Below are 17,212 nucleotides of genomic sequence, written 5' to 3'. Positions count from 1 at the left end.
TTGAAATGCACTGTACAGTATTCCCTCGTTATTCATGAACTTGCTTTCCGCGAATTGTGTCTGGAACTCTTCACGACTGCATCGAGAGAAAAAGAAAATGATGCGATGAAGTGATGAGAGAGAGAGTATGATGCGAGAAAGTGGTGAGATGGAAGTTATGTGTTTTTTTTAATGATAATTTACATGTATTTAATAATTTAAAACCTCGTGCCACGGCAGATCTCTCTCCTACTTCAGCAGTTTTTTCTTGCTGTGGTTGTCCCACCTGATGACGATTTCTTGTGTTGCGATCGAAACGTCGTGATCTATTATTTTTCTACCTACGTGACTTTACCGAAAGAACCAAAGAGTATGGATTAAATAGCTGACGTCTTTATTTAAGGCCATTCATTAACATGGTTTTCCGAGGCCAAGATCATTATCCGTGAAACTTGGCGAGACCCGCACGAGTTTGGCGAAACTCTCCCATCCAGCAGTGGAGGTCGACAAAACGGGTTGCAGACGATACTCCCATGAGTGTTGCTCACGGGTCGGCAAGCCAGGCGTCTCGACGTCCCCACCGAAAGCACGGCGCGATTCAAGGTGTTACGACCGCTCCGTGATCACACAATCCCGCCGTTCTGTGGAGCTGCCACCGCAGGCTTTGCCCTCAGGTGTTCAGTGTAGAACCCTGCAGGCAAAGCTGCGGCGAATAGCGTGGAAAATAGGTCACGCGGCGAGGTCAATTGTGGGTATACTCACCGGGACTCTGCGGTGTTGCCATCGCCAGCTGTGTGACTGCCCAAGAAAAGCCCTGCTGAATGGCGATAGCAAAATGCGCCTTTTGCTGCAGTGATTTTTATTCAAGAGCGCCAAAGTCTCCTGGAGTTACGCAATAAGAGATATTCGTGTGTAGCTCTTTGTTGATCCACTGCTGGATGAAAGCCTCCCTTCCCCCACCCCCCGTACGCCCACACCGTGTTGTCGGTCATGCGGGATGTTTGAATATACTTCGCCACGCAGGATTGTGTGGTTCAGTGAAGGGGGGCACCCTGGGCTGGCTCGGATACCACTCGCCAACTGGTGTTAGCCATGGTGGGGAGTCGAACTCAGGTCCACGCGAGCCACTGGGCCCCCAGCTTAAAACCCACAGCGATGCATCGTCGTGCAATAATGACAACGCCTTTCCCTAATTTATCCAGGAAACCCTCACTTGAGTCTCAAGGCAATTTTTTCGTCCACTTCAGGGCCTTGCATTGGGGATGCTTGGCCAGTCCCATTAACGAGTAGTTTGGCTTCTCGTGGGATGAAACTGGAGTGGCCTGGAGAAAAAACCACGCGTATGAGGGATAATGGTCGAAGCTTCACACATATAGAACTATGAAGCTAATTGCTGTGCCTTCATATCTCTGGGCCATCTCTGATCCCAAGCCTACAAGACCTCATATTTCCAGGCAGTCTCCCATGCAAATATTGGCAAAGGGTCAACCCTACCTCTGAGACTTGACAAGAATAGGTATATTGGCTGTTGTACTGGAAACCTCTGGAGCGGTAGTGTAGCGGTTAGCGCGCTGCGCTACGAACCCGGCTACCCGAGTTCGATTCCCGCTCACGGCCAACACCAGTGACGATTATCTGAACTGGTCCTGGGCCGCCCCTAGGTTGACTCAGCCTCAAATGAGTACCTGGCACGGTATCTAATCACCATCAGGGAGACATAAGGCGTGGTGCTGGCCACTCACCACCTCGTGCACCGTACCCACCTTCGTAGGTGCTCACGAACAGCACTTGCCCCAACACTCTGTTGAGGCTATACGGGGGATCGTTGTCTTTGCCGTGTCGCTGTCCCCACGCTGTTCAGCGCGGTGTCTGACGTCGGTGCGAAGAAGCTCCCCATCGCGTGGAAGGAAACCGTCGGATAATTATTTTTCCCCCCCGCCCCAACGGCTGCGTGGCAACACCCCGACTAAAAAAACCGCGCCGGTGAGAGCCGTGCGACAGCGCAACCGCGAGAGCCCCTACGGTTGCGCTGCACCGCAAAGTCGCCTCGCTTGCTGAGCGAGCTGGGTAAGTGGGCCCACCAGGTAGGCAGTGGGTGAGAAGACGGCTGACTCGGATCATTCGGGACGAGTTGGGTGAGAATGAGTGATGCTTTTCGAGCTTAAGGCTGCCTGCCAAGGCGTGCGGCTCAGAGAGCGAGACTGAGGAGGCACCTTTGGGATTTTCACGGTTTAGTGGTCACGTCTTTTGCTCGGAGAGCCAGAATAAGGTACCGTTATTATTTTTCGGGATTCTTGCCAGTGTTTGAAGCTCAAAGAGCCACGATTATGTCTGCCCGAGCAACTTAGATTCTTTAAAAAATATACATTGCAAAGCAATCATATGGACCTTCGCTCAATGGAATAGACGGGCCATTTATTTACTCTGGTATTATGTAGCTAAAAACGAAATCTGACAAAAAAAATTGGTTCCGGATGATTATCCCATAGAGAGGGAGAGAAAGAGAGAGCGAGAGAGGGGCCCTTTGGCCAAATCACTCCAAATTCACCCGGATCTCGTCAGATCTTGTCAGAAACTAAATTGAGGAGTTGAGCCTGGATGGTTCTTGGGTGGGGCAAGCACCGTGCCTGTACACCACTCAAGCAGACGTCCGCATTTTTTTAAACCGACGTGTAAAAGATGATATGCACATCGCTGCTAGAAAAAAAGTCCCACCTTTTCAACACCCCAACGTTTTGTTGATGTAAATATGCGTAATTTTATTTGACGAGGGTTGATTACGCATATTTCGAGTGTAACATTTTGGCAATGGGTTCAGAGCCAAATAATATAAAAAGCGCTGCTTTTGTGTTGTTTGTTTACTGCTTTTGTCAATCTACGAATGGTTGAAGGACTCCACTTGCTCGCTGTGTCAATAATGGGGATTGTCTGACCATACTTCACCACACTAGTCAGTGTGGGTTGGTGAGGGAGAACCCCTGGGCTGGTTTAAAATATCACTCAAAACTAATGTTGGCGTGACCTGGAATTTAATTCTGGTCGCTGTTTTTATAGCGTAGTGGGTTTACATTGTCTCTGCTCCACCTGGTTACTCAATAGTGCAGTAAACTAATTTTCCTTACACTACTATTACTCACTTCTGGTGGTAGCTGTGGCCAGGAATCAAAGTCAGGCCTCTAGGTTAAGAGCAGTGTTCCAAGCACTGTGCCACCACTCCTCCCTAGCTGTACATGTACACTTTCAGCCCTTGTGTCTATGTACTGCTGTATGAATTTCATAGTCTCCTTGCTGGAACCGTACGCACACATATATAAAAATGTTAATATATGATGTGCTCATCACTGTGTGCATGTGTGTGTGTGTGTGTGCAGAGAGGAAGGAGGCATGGGGTCCCAATCTCTCTGGGCCACGTGTATCCGTACCACGTTCGCTCTCCTCGTCGTCTCCCTCTGCCTCCCAGCACCCACTGCAGCACAAGGTACCTCCGCCACACAATACGGCTTTCGTAGACGCGTCGTGGATGCAACCGGCACGCAGCCGGAGAATGCTGAGTTAATCGTTCGAGTCGTCCGTTTCCGCTCCGCGCGTCGGAAGGAAAGGGGAGTAGAAACTGCCCCCCCCCCCCTACACTTTCGGACAATGATGACATTTACGTCTGGAGCCATCGCTCGTTCCATCGAGACCGGTCCTCCATGAGCCGGAACGGCGCTCTGGCCGGCGTTGGCTCTCCCACCGTGGAAATAACGCAAATGCGTTCTCCACCTGAAGCGCTGACGACAGGAAGAGAAAATCAGATTTACCTATCAATCCCGGTGTCGATGATGCGCAGGGGCTTAAGATCCGCCCGCTCAGCCGCAAATGGAAGCACGGCAGATGTTAGCGCTTGGAACTGACATGCGCACAGGATGTTGTGCGCGCGCGCGTGTGTATGTGTGTGCGCGAGCGTGCCAGTGACGGAATGCTGTGAAGGAGATCACAGAGCCTGTTGTGCTGTGCCAAAAGTGGAGCAGCTTTTGTGATGTTACTTTTTGAGACAATTTAGTCCACGTCTGTTTTTGACTTTTTGCCACGTGTGATGTGACAGGCATTATAACGACAACAATGGTGACCTAAATTGTATCCACGTGATATGCATTCTTTGAGTTTGCACGTTCGCCACACATCTGAGTCTTTGTGTCCATTCGATTGTTGCGCTTGTGCTTCTGTGCGTCCTCTTGGCTGCACATCCCAATGTCTGCACAAAAAGAGATGAAAGATCCCCCGTATAAGCCTTTAACAGACTGTTGGGGCAAGTGCTGTTAGCGAGCACCTATGAAGGCCGCCATGGCACACGAGGGGGTGGGTGGCCAGCATCACGCCCGGTCACCGTTGTCGTCCCAGTGGCAAAGTTTTCACACTGCACTAGGTACACATTTAAGGCTGAGTCGACCTAAGGGAGACCCCGGACCAGTTCTGTTAGCCGTGAGAGGGAGTTGAATGCGTGTCGCCAGGTTCGTAGAGCAGCACGCTCACTGCTACACTGCCACTCTGCACATACATACACACATGTCTGCTCACACACACGTCTACACACACACATGCGTACTCGCATGGGCCCGCAGCCACTTGCACACACGCCCCATGTGCTTCCACATCACGGGTGGGGGGAACTATGGCCCCGTGGCCACACGAGGTCCTCGTGCTTCGAAACGCCCCGCAAGCGATATCTATATCCGTCGCTGCAAGCACCTTAATCACTCTGATCGTGTACTCGAGGTGGAATACTCTCTCAACCTGGCAACACTGGTGCATTTACTTTCGTTGCACTTCTGTAACTTGAAGGGTATTTTGCAGCGATGCAAGTGAATGTGCTGTGTTACAAAACGTGTCGTCGCCCACCATAGGATTCTAGAAGACCTCTTTGGCCCCCAGTAAGGAAAGAGCTTTCTCAACCCCCTTTCCCCTCTGCTTTTCTGCGTCGGTGACTCGAGCATGTGTGTCTCCCCCGCACTCACGTACGTGTGTGCGCATGCAGTGATGGCTCCCAGTGACCTGCAGTTCAAGATGTTACCCGAGAGCACGGACCTGCACGTGACGTGGACCCCGTCCAAGAGCCGCATCCTGGGATACAGGATCAGCATCCTGCAGACGGACCCGCCCTCTGGTAACCGGCCTCTTTCCTTATCTCGGCATGGAACTGGTGACCTTTCGTTGGCCCGCGGCGGGCGTAGGACTTATTGGCACTGAGCGTTGATCTCGTTTGCTGGAGAGACGGCGGATCAAAGGGATATGAGTCGCCTCTTCCCATCCAGGTGTGGGAATGCTAAATGTTTTTAGCCTGGGCCACTCTCTTGTAAGTTCATGGTGGGGTATAAAAATGTGTAAATAACGGGAAACCCCAGCACAACAGAGTTAATTAGTTCAGGCCGGAAAAACAAATGTACTCTATGTAACAATACGCAAAGGTGTGGTTTTGCACGTTGTTTTGCGTCATGCATCGGGCTTTTGTAAACGCAATGCACATCTTCCATTGTTGTTTCTTACATGGGTGGTTTATGCTAACGAGAGTTCGAGTTGAGTTGAACTGTAAACCCAATCCTGACACGTCGGGTTGTACCACGTGCCGAACAGCACGTGGCCATTTCCTGGCCATCAGGTGACCCAAGCCTATCACACCTGGTATTTACAGGCACTCTCCCATCCTAATAATAATAAAGGATTAAACCTGATTTGTTTCTGGGGTCTCATAAGATGGCTGCGCGTTCAGGATATTCACCCTTTCCCGTTCCAATGACGTTTTTAGGACATTATAAAAAGTAAACCGGAAGAAAAACTAAAATAACTTAACTTTATCGGGATCAAGGCTCCCACAAGGCCACGCGGGAGGGTGTGTGGCACAGTTTGGTTCCATATTATCATAGAGTGCGGTCGTGTTGCCACAGTTCTCTGCAGTGAGTACAGTGTTCTTTAAAGGCTACGGCGCTATGTCTCACTGAATAAAATTCATGCTGAGCCGCTTCAGCGGTGAACGGGACACCAGTGGCGTAGCTATGATATTTTGCGCCCGGGGACGAACTATAAAATTGGCGCCCCCCCCCCCCCGTTTAATCACATACCAAAATGTAATTACATGACATGTAGGCTGTGTGTGGCGGGATATATAAACTTTTAGGTTGAGGTGTAGATTTGTGCAGTAGTTTCAGGCTGCCGCGCCCGCCGCAATAAGTTATAATGTCACGTTGTAAGCCTCATTGTGGCGCCCCTTTACCTTGGCGCCCGGGGACATATGTACCCCCCTGCCCCCCCCTAGCTACGCCTCTGCGGGACACCCCACCCTGCAACTTGCAGACGTCTCGGCATGGGAAAGGGGTTAAACGCTCGTGAGTGACTTGGCCACTGCCAGTTGCTTTTGAACGTCAGACATAGCGCAGGTTCTCACGGTTGCGCTGGACTTTCGGGTGTTACTGCGTCCTCCTTGGTTTGCCATTTGAATCAGTTAAATCTTCGATTCTCTATTTTAAAACGTGTGAAGTGCGACATTTGAGACTGCTCTGGTTGATGCAGCAGTAAGTGTGCTTGCGCTAAGAACCTGCAAAGCATGGGCTTGATTCCTGGCCATGGCTAGCATCGGTATCAAGTGATATTTCACTATTTATTAACTCTTTAACAGTTTTTATTTTATCAGGGAAGGCCTGTTGAGCTATATTGCAGGTCTTTTTCAGATGCGACCTGGCCACAAATGATAGCTCAACGGTGTGGCTCATCATGTGTAAATTTAAAGCAGCCAAATACTCTAAACGCATGTCGATTCTAAATGTGGAGGAAAAGCCGGAGGACCTGGAGAAACATCCTTGCGACCGTCGGGAGAGAGACATTTAAACTCTCAATATACAGCAGGCGTCAGGGTTAGGATTGAACCCGCAACCTCTTGTATACCAGGCGAGGCAGTTAACATCTCACCATGGTGGGCCAACCTCCCTTCACCAACCCACAATGGCCGGCGTTGAGAAGTATGGTTAACCGATTTCCCATGACCTACATGGGTGTGGGCGTGGCCTTGATGGAGCAGTGGATTGATGAAGGGGGGGGGGGGGAGTTCAACACAGAGTTAAATCATTTCTAATTGAAACGTGGGGAATTTCTAAAACATCGAAACTGCGAGCCAGAACTTTCAGCTGAAGGAATAGCGCAGAGGGGTCCAAAAACTAATGACAGCCGGACCAGCCAAGACGAGTGGGGGGTTAGGGGGGGGCACACGCAGGAGGAAATGGAACGGTATGCTGAAAGAGCATGTGTAAGAGAAATCAATTGGAGCTGCCCAAGCAAGGCGGATTGAGAACCAACCAACCTGGCTGCACCTGAGGAAAGGATTGCTCGACGCGCATCGTCATTAAGTGGAGGTATTATTTTGCGGAAACCCTGCCAGCGTTTCAAACAAAACGAATGGGAGCGAGTTCCCTCCTCATCCTCAAACACGGAGGGAGAGTATTCTCGACCATTATATAAGTTTGCGTTGTAAAACGCAAAGGGTATTTTTGTTGTTGCTGTGTTCAGTTACGTAATGATGTTGCCCGGAGAAACTGCAGTCACTCCGACCGTTTAGTGGAGAAGGGGCAATGAGTCACAAACTGCTCCACCAGTGATTTTATTTAAGCAACCTCAGCCTTTGGCATTTGTTTACCAAGAGCTCACAACAGCAGCAGCTCACAAAACAACAGATTTTTTTAATGCCGATACATATCATCGACACTTTTGCCTGAATGTCTGTTGCTTGTGGAGATGTTAATGGAGATCATATTGAGCATGACGATAATACCAATTGGCAAATATGTTGAAGATGTCGCCGTGGATATTGATGTTGTTTGTGATGTTAACGGTCGTAAACATCATAACTGATGATAATGTCCTCTTCATCATCATCAACATGCTTCTGTTGATTCATAGAAAGTCAGTTTCTTTGTTCACTATTCCACTGATCACCTGAGAACCGAGAGTACGAGTGTAGAAATTATATCACTCACAACGATATTCACCTGACGTGGTGGACACCACGTGGCACAGATACACAGGAAGGAAAAACAAACCCTCTGATTGGTACTTAACGGACCTGAAAGGGGATTGGTTAGAGGCAGGGAAATTGAAGGAATTGGAGGTAGAAATACAACAACATGGAAAGGGCGGGAAATGGAGGACGATTAACACGGAGGTCGGTTGGGAACCGTTAGAGAAAGTGGAAGGTGATTGGCTGGAGGGAAAGTGGGTCAAGGAACCTTCTCGAAAGGGGCTTGTGGGATATGTAAGGGGGAAACGCGAGAGCACAAGACGTTTCGAGTGAAGGGAATCGTTGAAGACTATGACTCGTGCTGGAAGAAAGAAATACTCTTATTATTGAAAACTACAGTGTTGGGTGTTACTACACAGGGATGGGCAACACACCAATAATCAGCACAAACAAATCCGCTTAGTGAAAAGCGAGGTTTTTTTTGAGGTTGTGATGTGACCTGGAAGAGTGGGAACAAAACCTTTCGTGGAAAGAACTAAGTTCCTTGTGGATAACTACCTCCTCATGTGGAAAAGCTATAAATATTAGGTGAATACCAGAAATTGTGCGGCAGTTCACTACTTGGACAAGGCAAAGATAGAAGAGGGGGAGATTGGGATTGCAGGCCATTCATCACCCATCATTTGTAACGGACGGGTGACAGTCGCTGAAACGAGTTACTTGATATTAACGAATTTCGCGATAGCATCTCATGATGGGGTGCCGCCGTAACGAGACGTTAACTACCTCGCCTGGCATACAGGAGGCCGTGGGTTCGATCCTAACCCTGACGGCTGTATCTTTGGAGTTTGCATGTTCTCCCCTTGGTTGCATGAATATTTATTCAGGTCCTCCGGTGTTTCTCTACACATTTAGAAACATGCATTTAGAGTATTTGGCTGCTGTAAATTTCAATATTATAAGCCACCTCATTGGGCTATCAATTGTGGCCAGGTCAGTTCTGAAAAATAGCTATATAGCTGAGTGGGTTTTACCTCTGTAAAATAAATATAGTTTATAGGTAGAGTCGTTGATGATGGTGACAATCCTGGCGTGTTAACGATGATGACTACAATGATGACGGGGCTGTTGACTGCGATGATGTGTGTCCCAGATGCGCCCCCCCGTGACGTGGAGCTGCCCCGAGGCGCTCGGAACACGAAGCTGAGCGGTCTGAAGCCAGGGTCAACGTATCGTCTCACCATGGTTGCCTACAACAAGAAGGAGCAGAGCGCGCCCATCATCGGCGAGCTCACAAGTAAGTTTCCCGCGAGGGGCGATTTAAATCTGCCGAATTTTATTGCGAGGCACAACCAGGGCGCATAGTGGAACTGGAAGCCCCTCCTCATCGTCAGCCCCACCTACTCGTACATAGCCACGCCCACTGCGTCACAAGCACCACCGCACACAGTGAGTGGCTTCCCTGACGTTGGCCCCGCCTACTGCTCATAAGCCCTGCCTACTCCTCTGCCAGCCCCGCCCACTGATCAGGGACCCCTCCCTTTGGCCATCGCATGAGTTGAGCATGAGCCTTGATCATTTTTAGATTGGGACAAAAACCCGATTTTTGCAAATACTTCAGGACACCAAGACAGCGTTTCTAACACTAGGACTGCCCCAACCAATGCGGGACGTTTGGTAGCTTCAGTGAATGCTTTATCCCTGTTTCGCGGTGTGTGCGTGTGTCCACAGTTTCATCAGTGGAGCAGAAACCCGTTTCTGCCCCGCAGAGGTCAAGCTCCAGCAGGCTGAAGCCCGGCCGTGCAGAGGTCACGGAGTCAAGAACCGGGACCCTCATGCAAGGTGCGAACAGCGCTCCTCGGAGTGGGTTAATTAAGGAGCCAGAATGGGTCGTAAAAATGATCGTGCATCACAGTGTTTTATCTCGCTTCATATACGCATTATAAAGTACACAATGTATATTTTATATTTAGATTATTACATGACGGTATTTTGTTGCATTCAATATGCATTTTATATAATCTAAACGTAGACTATTACATTTAATGTTCACATTATGCACTGTAAATATTGGTAACCACATTTCATTCACATTGTGTCCTACATAACGGTATTTTTTCGTATTTAATGTACATAATATACTACATAACAGTATTGCAATGCATTTTATATACATTATATTTTGGCACCAGGGACCGGTTTTGTGGAAGACAATTTTTTCACGGACGGACGGGGGGGGGGGGGGTTCATCATTGGGTCTTTCCCCCTTTTCAAAGAAGCTCCCCAGGGACGTTTCTTTTTTACTCATTGTGGCTAGGGGTTAGCTTGTGGGCTTACCAACACTGTGACTGAGACAAGTGCGCAGTGCGGGAAAGAGGCGCGGACGGAAGTAGTAAATAATAAAGTAATGGGGGCGGGCCACGTGCGGACTCACCGCTCTTACCTCCTGCTGTGCGGCCCGGTTCCTAACAGGCCACGAACTGGTACCGGTCCATGGCCCGGGGGTTGGGGAGCCCTGCCCTAGAGGGCCTGTCTTGAACTCCCTCCAGTGGAGGCTATATTGTGCCAACAGTTGTGTGAGCAAGCAATGTCGTTGCTGCACCTTTCCCCTCTTTTGTAAATGACATAACTTATTCTCGTGCATTTCAAATGCACATTAAACAAATAACCCGCCGTTTACATCAGTGCCATCATGCCGCGCGCACATTGTAGAGATGTTAACTACCTCGCCTGGTATACAGGAGGTCGTGGGTTGGATCCTGACCTGACGGCTGTATATTTGGAGTTTGCATCTCTCTTCCCGTGGTCGTGTGGATTTTTCTCTGCGTCTTCCAGCTTTGACATCCACAGGTAGAATCAACGTGCGTTTAAAGTATCTGGCTGCCCTAAATTTACACGCGATAAGCCACTTTGTTGAGCTATCATTTGTGGCCAGGTCGCTTTAAAAAAAATAACTATATAGCTCAGTGGGGGCCTTACCTGGTAAAATATAAATCTTTAAATTAGTTTTCAATATTGTTCTTGCGAGCGTGGTCATACCGTTTTTTTATTACCGGTATGCATCATGGCGCATACCGCCCCACTTAAACCACTTGGTTGTGACATGTGCGGATTGTTGGCACAAGTAAAATCACCGGCTCGAATATTGAAAGAGATTGTAACTCTGGAATGATCGGCCCAGCCAGAGAAAGGAATCTTTTTTTTAACATTGACCCAATTAAAAACACTGGCACAATTCTTCCTCGGGTACAAATGAACCTTTTGGCGGGACCCTGGGGTCCATTAACTGCGTAGCGACGTCATTTTATGTCTGTTGAAGGCGAACGATACGGAAATCTACTCCTCTCGATGAGCTCTACACGATGCGCTAATTAAAGTTTCGAAGTTTCGATTATGACTACGACAATTTTGGCAACGACGGGTACTTGGTGAAGAACGAGAGGATTGATTTCCGGTGGGTCGTGGCATTTATGTGCGCGGTGGGACGGAGTCGCCAAAAAGAAATTAATTAATTAAGCAATTGGTTTCGATTTTGACTTCCGTTTATTCGGGACCCCGTGGTCCTGCCATAAGGTTCAAATCTCAAACCTGTCCTCTGCTAATGTAACGCACGAACGAAGTAAGGCTACAAGCGTGCAGGCGTAGGACCGACAACGTGACAGTTTGCACACTGCGCTGTGAACCGAGCGGCCCCAGTTTGATTCTGGGCCAAGGATAACAATATCGGTGGTGAGCGTTATGTGAACCAGTCCTCGTCTATGTCCCCTAACCTTTACCAAACCACACTGACACTGCATCGGTGGGGGGTGGGGGGGTCTTCATCTAGCAGTGGATTAAGAGATGACTGCAAATAGCAGCAAATTATTATTATTCCCACAAAAATTGCTTAATTTCTATTTCTCATAAGTTCTGGTTGCGACAACGCAATCCACATTTTCTGCACTCCCCCCCCCCTTTTGCGTTAACGACAAACAGAACTAGGAACCACGTCGGAATGTCTTCACTATTAATTGAGAGCGACATGACTTTCCTTTACCTCTGGGAGCCCGCGAATACAGTGCCCTCATACACTGGAAAGAACTCGTTGTCTGCGTCGGTCTGTGTGCCCATGCCGTGTACCCAGTGCCTTATTAAGCTAGTGCGGTGCCTATAGAATATGTGATAAAGGGGCCCTACATTATGTTTAAATATTAAAACACGCATTTTTTTACTTGCATAGTAAAGTAATTGTATTTTTTCATTTGCTATACAGCCAGATAATACGACAAATTGCTAACCTTAAACACCCAGTCGTTCATAAAAGTTGAAGGCAGTATAGTACTACAGTAATAGAGCAAGTGCAGAATCACTGAACCAGAATTGATAGCTTGAAAGCATTTAGCGCGAGGCTCTTGAAAGTGCGGGGGCCGTAGCATATGCTACTTTTGCTACTAGGATAATCCGGCACTGCGTATACCCCTAAATACGCTCTAGAATAAATAGGCCAGCTTGCGGCTGCTGCTGCCATTTCCCATGTGTTGGCTGAGTTAGTTTCAAGCCGCAATAAGCATGCGTGTGCACGCACGCACGCAACAAATGATTTGTTGTTAATATAGTTCCCACCTATTCGCCGTGGTGTCTCTGAGCACTTGTGCATATTGTCTCGGAACATTTGAAAGGGCAACCCCAGTGGCGGCTGTCCCTGTGCCGACACAAAGGGCGTACCATAGTACCTCGACATAATGTCTGTGATGTAGTCATTGTTAGTCTGTTGATGGTCGGCGATGCGGCAATCGACTCATCTCGACGAGCTGTACACCATGCATCACCACGGTGCTTGCAAGCGTTCAGGGTTTCGGCGCAATCGTCCTCGCTGCGTTTCGACATCGCGGAGTGGCACCGATTTCGGATTGATTGGTACCCCAGTCGCGGAGTTAAATACACCCCTGGAAAAAAATAGTGTTCCAGAATTAAAACATTTAATTGCCTGGGGTACCGCCATGAGGATCAATTGTCCAATTGGGAAAATTCATAACCTGGCGCCTGCACGCAAGTGGCCTACTATTGCGAATGACGTTGGGGTGGTGGGGGGGTATCGTTTAACGCCCATGGCGAAGCAGATGGGCGCTTCGTGTTTTTTGGTCACCGCACCCACAGCGACAATAGCGGATGAATGTGAGAAAAGGGCAAGGCGGCAGTGTGAGTTCCACCCCACGCAGACGTCAACCCCTCGGATCGGGGTGCTCGCAGATGGCGGCACGTGCGTGCGTTGTGCGTGTTGCAGCGAGCTGCGCTGCTATCGAGGGTGCAGGTGGCGCAACTGCACCGGGACCCATAAGCCGGGGGGGGGGGTCCAGGGGGGGGGGTTCAGGTGCCACTCTATAAATAGCGGGGGGGGGGGGTCCAAGGGGGGGAGGGGTTCAGGTGCCACTCTATAAACAGGGAGGGGGGATTGTCCAGGGTGCCCCATTGCGTGCCTTGCCGCCCAAGCCCCCATACGGGCCACGTTAGGACAATAATGAAATGCACACACTCGACTGCATGGTGTGTCGAGTGTAGTGCAATACAATTGGTGGTCATTGCAATCGAAATGCAACATAACCAGATGCGAAACTGTGGGGCATTTGCATCACGGAGGAAAAGGAAGGTTTCTAGTTTACACGTACACACGGTTTCATTAATAACTCGCCTTTTGCCCGTCCAAGGACGGGTCTATTGCAGTAAATCTGAAACTTGCACGCAAAAAGCAGACCGCGATGTGATATTCATTGCATAATTGCATCCATTCGTGTGCAATTTGTAAGGGCGCGGTGACACAGACTTATTTCATTTGAAGGTTAATATCCCTTGTTCATCATGACGTCCTTTTTACTTTGATGTCTCAACAGCGTTACGGAGATCGCGTGACGCGAGGGTTCTGCCATTGTAGTGAGGGTTGTGAGTTGATGCCGAGGAGGGGGGAGGAGGCGCCTCGCCTCCCCCATGTGGAGTGACGTCAGCCGATAATTATTATGAATGGGGGGGGAGGTGTCCATTTGGAGGACGTCACCTGCTCATGAATATTAATTAGGGGGGCTGGTCGATGTGGAGTGACGTCAAGAGCGTTAAGAACTTACATTCCTGGGTGATGATTATAAGTAGGTCTACCACGCACAGTCATTTTAAACCTTTGAAACAGTCTGCATCAGCAGCTGTCCCCCCTCTTTTTCTTCCTGATGACGATCGCTTGTGTTTGCGATCGAAATGTTATAGTTTTTTTTATTCTTTTTTGTTCTTTTCTTTGAACCTATTTACGTGACTTTACCGAAAGACCCAAAGAATATACCTCGCAATGCCCACATATTTGTGTGGAATACACGGGTGGGGTGGATGGGGTGTGGGGTGGGGTGGGGTGGGGGTGGGGGAGTGACGTCACCGCAACACACGAACCCGGCTCAACGCTGCGGAATGCGGGTGACGTCATCGCGCAGATGTGCGAGGTGGTGACGTCACTTGCGTGCCCGCACGACGGCCAACCAGCCAGCAAAACTTTTGAAACAATAATCGAGTACGATGGGCAAGAGGCAGTCGTGGGCTGGGGAGAATAATTGAGGGCTTGAACCTGCATGTGAACATGGGCCAGGGATGGCGAGGGTGGGAACGAGTTTCAAATGGACATCATAGGATGAGTGATCTTCCACTGAGGGTGGGTTGAACTGCGGGTTCTGACAAAAGGCTTTGGGTTTGCTGGAGAGCACGCGATGGGGAGTAGGGTGACGTGAGATGTAGGCGGCGGTGAGTCGCGAGGAGTGCAATCTCTCATTTACTTGATACAGCTGTCGTGGCTGTGACGGTTCCACCTGAGGACGGAAGCTTGTGTTGCCTCCGAAACGTCGTGATTTTTATTTTATTTTACTTTTATTAATTTTAATGTTTTACCTACGTGACTTTACCGAAAAAACCGAAGAATATGCAATCTTGCCGTTTACCTTTTGGGACTGTATTGGGAGCCAGTGGAGGGATGGGTCTCGTTTACGAGTAAGGAGTCTGGCAGTTCCATTTTGGATCATCTGGAGCTTGAAAATGAGGGATTTGAGGAGACTAAAGCTAAAAAAACTAAAGGTTTTTTCGTTTATTTTGCCAGGTAAGGCCCACTGAACTATATTGCTCTTTTTTCAGAAGCGACCTCGAGGCAAATGATAGCTCAATGAAGTGGCTTATCACGTGGAAATCTATATCAGCCAAATACTTGAAAAAGCACGTTTCTAAATGTGGGAGGGGGAAAAACCAGAGGACTTGGAGAAAATGTCACGCAACCACGGGGAGAGAGGCACGGAAACTCCAAATATACAGCAGGCGTCACGTCCCGGATCAAACCGGGACCTCCTGCATACCAGGCGAGGTAGTTAACATTGAGAGTTCCAGTAGTCGCGTTGGCGTGTGATGAAGATACAAGCCGAGGAGGTTCTTTAGCAGCAGCAGCAGCAGCTAGGATACGGACATTTCGGGTGCGGGATATGGTGAGCAGGAGGAAGGCACGAGATCCTGCACAGTTTGAGATACGTGGGAAGAGCATGACAACTCGGAATCTATGACGACTCTTTAAGATTACTCACTCTCGTTGCCAGCGTGAGGTCAGGGTTTGGGAAACGCACGCTCATACTGGAGCCTTTAGTGATCGTGGACTGTCTGCCGATGAAGATAACTTCCGTTTTGGCAGTGGAATAACGCTCGCCCAGGGCATCAGTTGAAAGGACAACTAAATTAAGCTGATTGTTCTGGTAGCACATAGGCAGCGCTTGTTTGTGGAGTAGACAATGCTTGCATGGAATGGAAAGGCTGTCTAGGTTACTTTTTTTTAATATGTGTATATATGTGGAGGGGATGTCCGAGCCATCCTCACACACTAGCACCACACAGACACACAATCAACATAGCACACACCAATCACACGCACGGGAATACACGAGACGGGGGTCAAGGGTCAAGGGCCAGTGACATCCCACGGACTCGGCGCGCGAGACAAAGATGTGGATTGGGAAGGAGGGCTGGAGATGGAGGGTTTAAAAGGGGCTGTGAAACGCGCGTTCGGGGTTGGTTTTGAGGAACGAGTGTGGCTGTGGTTTGAAAAATAAAGAAGTGCTTAACCAGTCTACGACTCCTCTTCATAGGTATAAAACGAAAAGGAACTTTACATTTATTTGTGAAAAGAGTAAAAGTAATGTTCCTGAAATAAATATTTTCCATTCGAACGGATCGCGGTGGATTAACGTCCCAGACGTGGGCTCGCGTCCAAGTTTCCAAAAATATATGTAAAGGTGGGGGTGGGGAGGGGAATAAAATTGGGTCAATTTTCATGTTGCTTTACAATAACGGCCTTTTTACAGGAAAGCAAAACATGTCCATGTGGCTTGCACGTGTGTGGCACATGTCTCGCGAGCGAAATGAAAACGATTTAACTTTCACGCTCATTCAGTCGAGACCCTTGCCTCGTGCAGGCCACGTCGGACTCACCACCAGTGCCGGATTAAGCTAGTGCGGGGCCTGTAGCATATGTTATAAAGGGGCCCCTCAATAAAAAAAACACATTAAAACTATTGTTTTACTTGCATAGCAAAGTAATTGTATTTTTTTTTGCAATACAGCCAGATAATACGACAAATCGCTAAACCTTAAACACCCAGTCGTTTGTAGAAGTTGAAGGCGGTATAGGACTATAGTAATAGAGCAAGTGCAGAATCACTGAACCGGAATTGATATATTGAAATCATTAAGCACGGGGCCCTTGAAAGTACGGGGCCCATAGCATATGTAGCTACTTTTGCTGCTACGATAATCCGCTCGCGTTAACCGTTCCGTCTGCAAACGCTCTTAGGCGTTAACAAGTTTTGGACCATTGTTGGGCGGGGGGGGTAGAATTCGACACTGGAAACAATTTCCCCAGGTGCAGAGCAGCAACGGTTTGTTTGGCAGGGGAGCGGCTTTGGACCTCCGAGGTATCGTCGTTCGTAGAGTTCCATCCAATCATTACCAGTATTGTGCGCCCCGCCTGCCCGCCGGAGAATAATACTGACTATGATGCAGAAAGGTATAGAGAGTTAGCGCGCGATTACTTTGCATGTGGATTATCCGGCTTGCGGATTAACCATGCTTGTTGAGTTATTGCGAAAAAATATAAAGTGGGGACAATTCCACGTTCATTGGTGCATTGACACGTGCTACTTCGAGTGTTAGACCCCTCCTCACTCATGACTCGGTGACCGCACACTTTAAGAAAAAAAACTAAAACAGACG

General features: G+C 48.8%; 1 protein-coding gene across 1 annotated transcript in view; it reads left to right on the top strand.

The window, feature by feature from the left end:
- LOC133340919 (collagen alpha-1(XII) chain-like) overlaps positions 1 to 17,212 on the top strand; it is a 130,677-nt gene that overhangs the window by 3,825 nt on the left and 109,640 nt on the right. Inside the window, exons 2-5 of the mRNA XM_061549414.1 lie at positions 3,351 to 3,457; positions 4,994 to 5,122; positions 9,114 to 9,257; positions 9,692 to 9,802. Coding sequence (XP_061405398.1) covers positions 3,364 to 3,457; positions 4,994 to 5,122; positions 9,114 to 9,257; positions 9,692 to 9,802 — 478 coding nt within the window. The 5' untranslated portion in view covers positions 3,351 to 3,363. The remainder of the gene's footprint in view (positions 1 to 3,350; positions 3,458 to 4,993; positions 5,123 to 9,113; positions 9,258 to 9,691; positions 9,803 to 17,212) is intronic.

This window comes from Lethenteron reissneri, chromosome 10 (assembly GCF_015708825.2).
Source record: "Lethenteron reissneri isolate LAM-NWPU_2019-01 chromosome 10, ASM1570882v1, whole genome shotgun sequence".
Lineage (NCBI taxonomy): Eukaryota > Metazoa > Chordata > Hyperoartia > Petromyzontiformes > Petromyzontidae > Lethenteron > Lethenteron reissneri.
The sequence above is the reverse complement of the archived record's forward strand: the minus strand, read 5'-3'. Positions and strand labels throughout refer to the sequence as shown.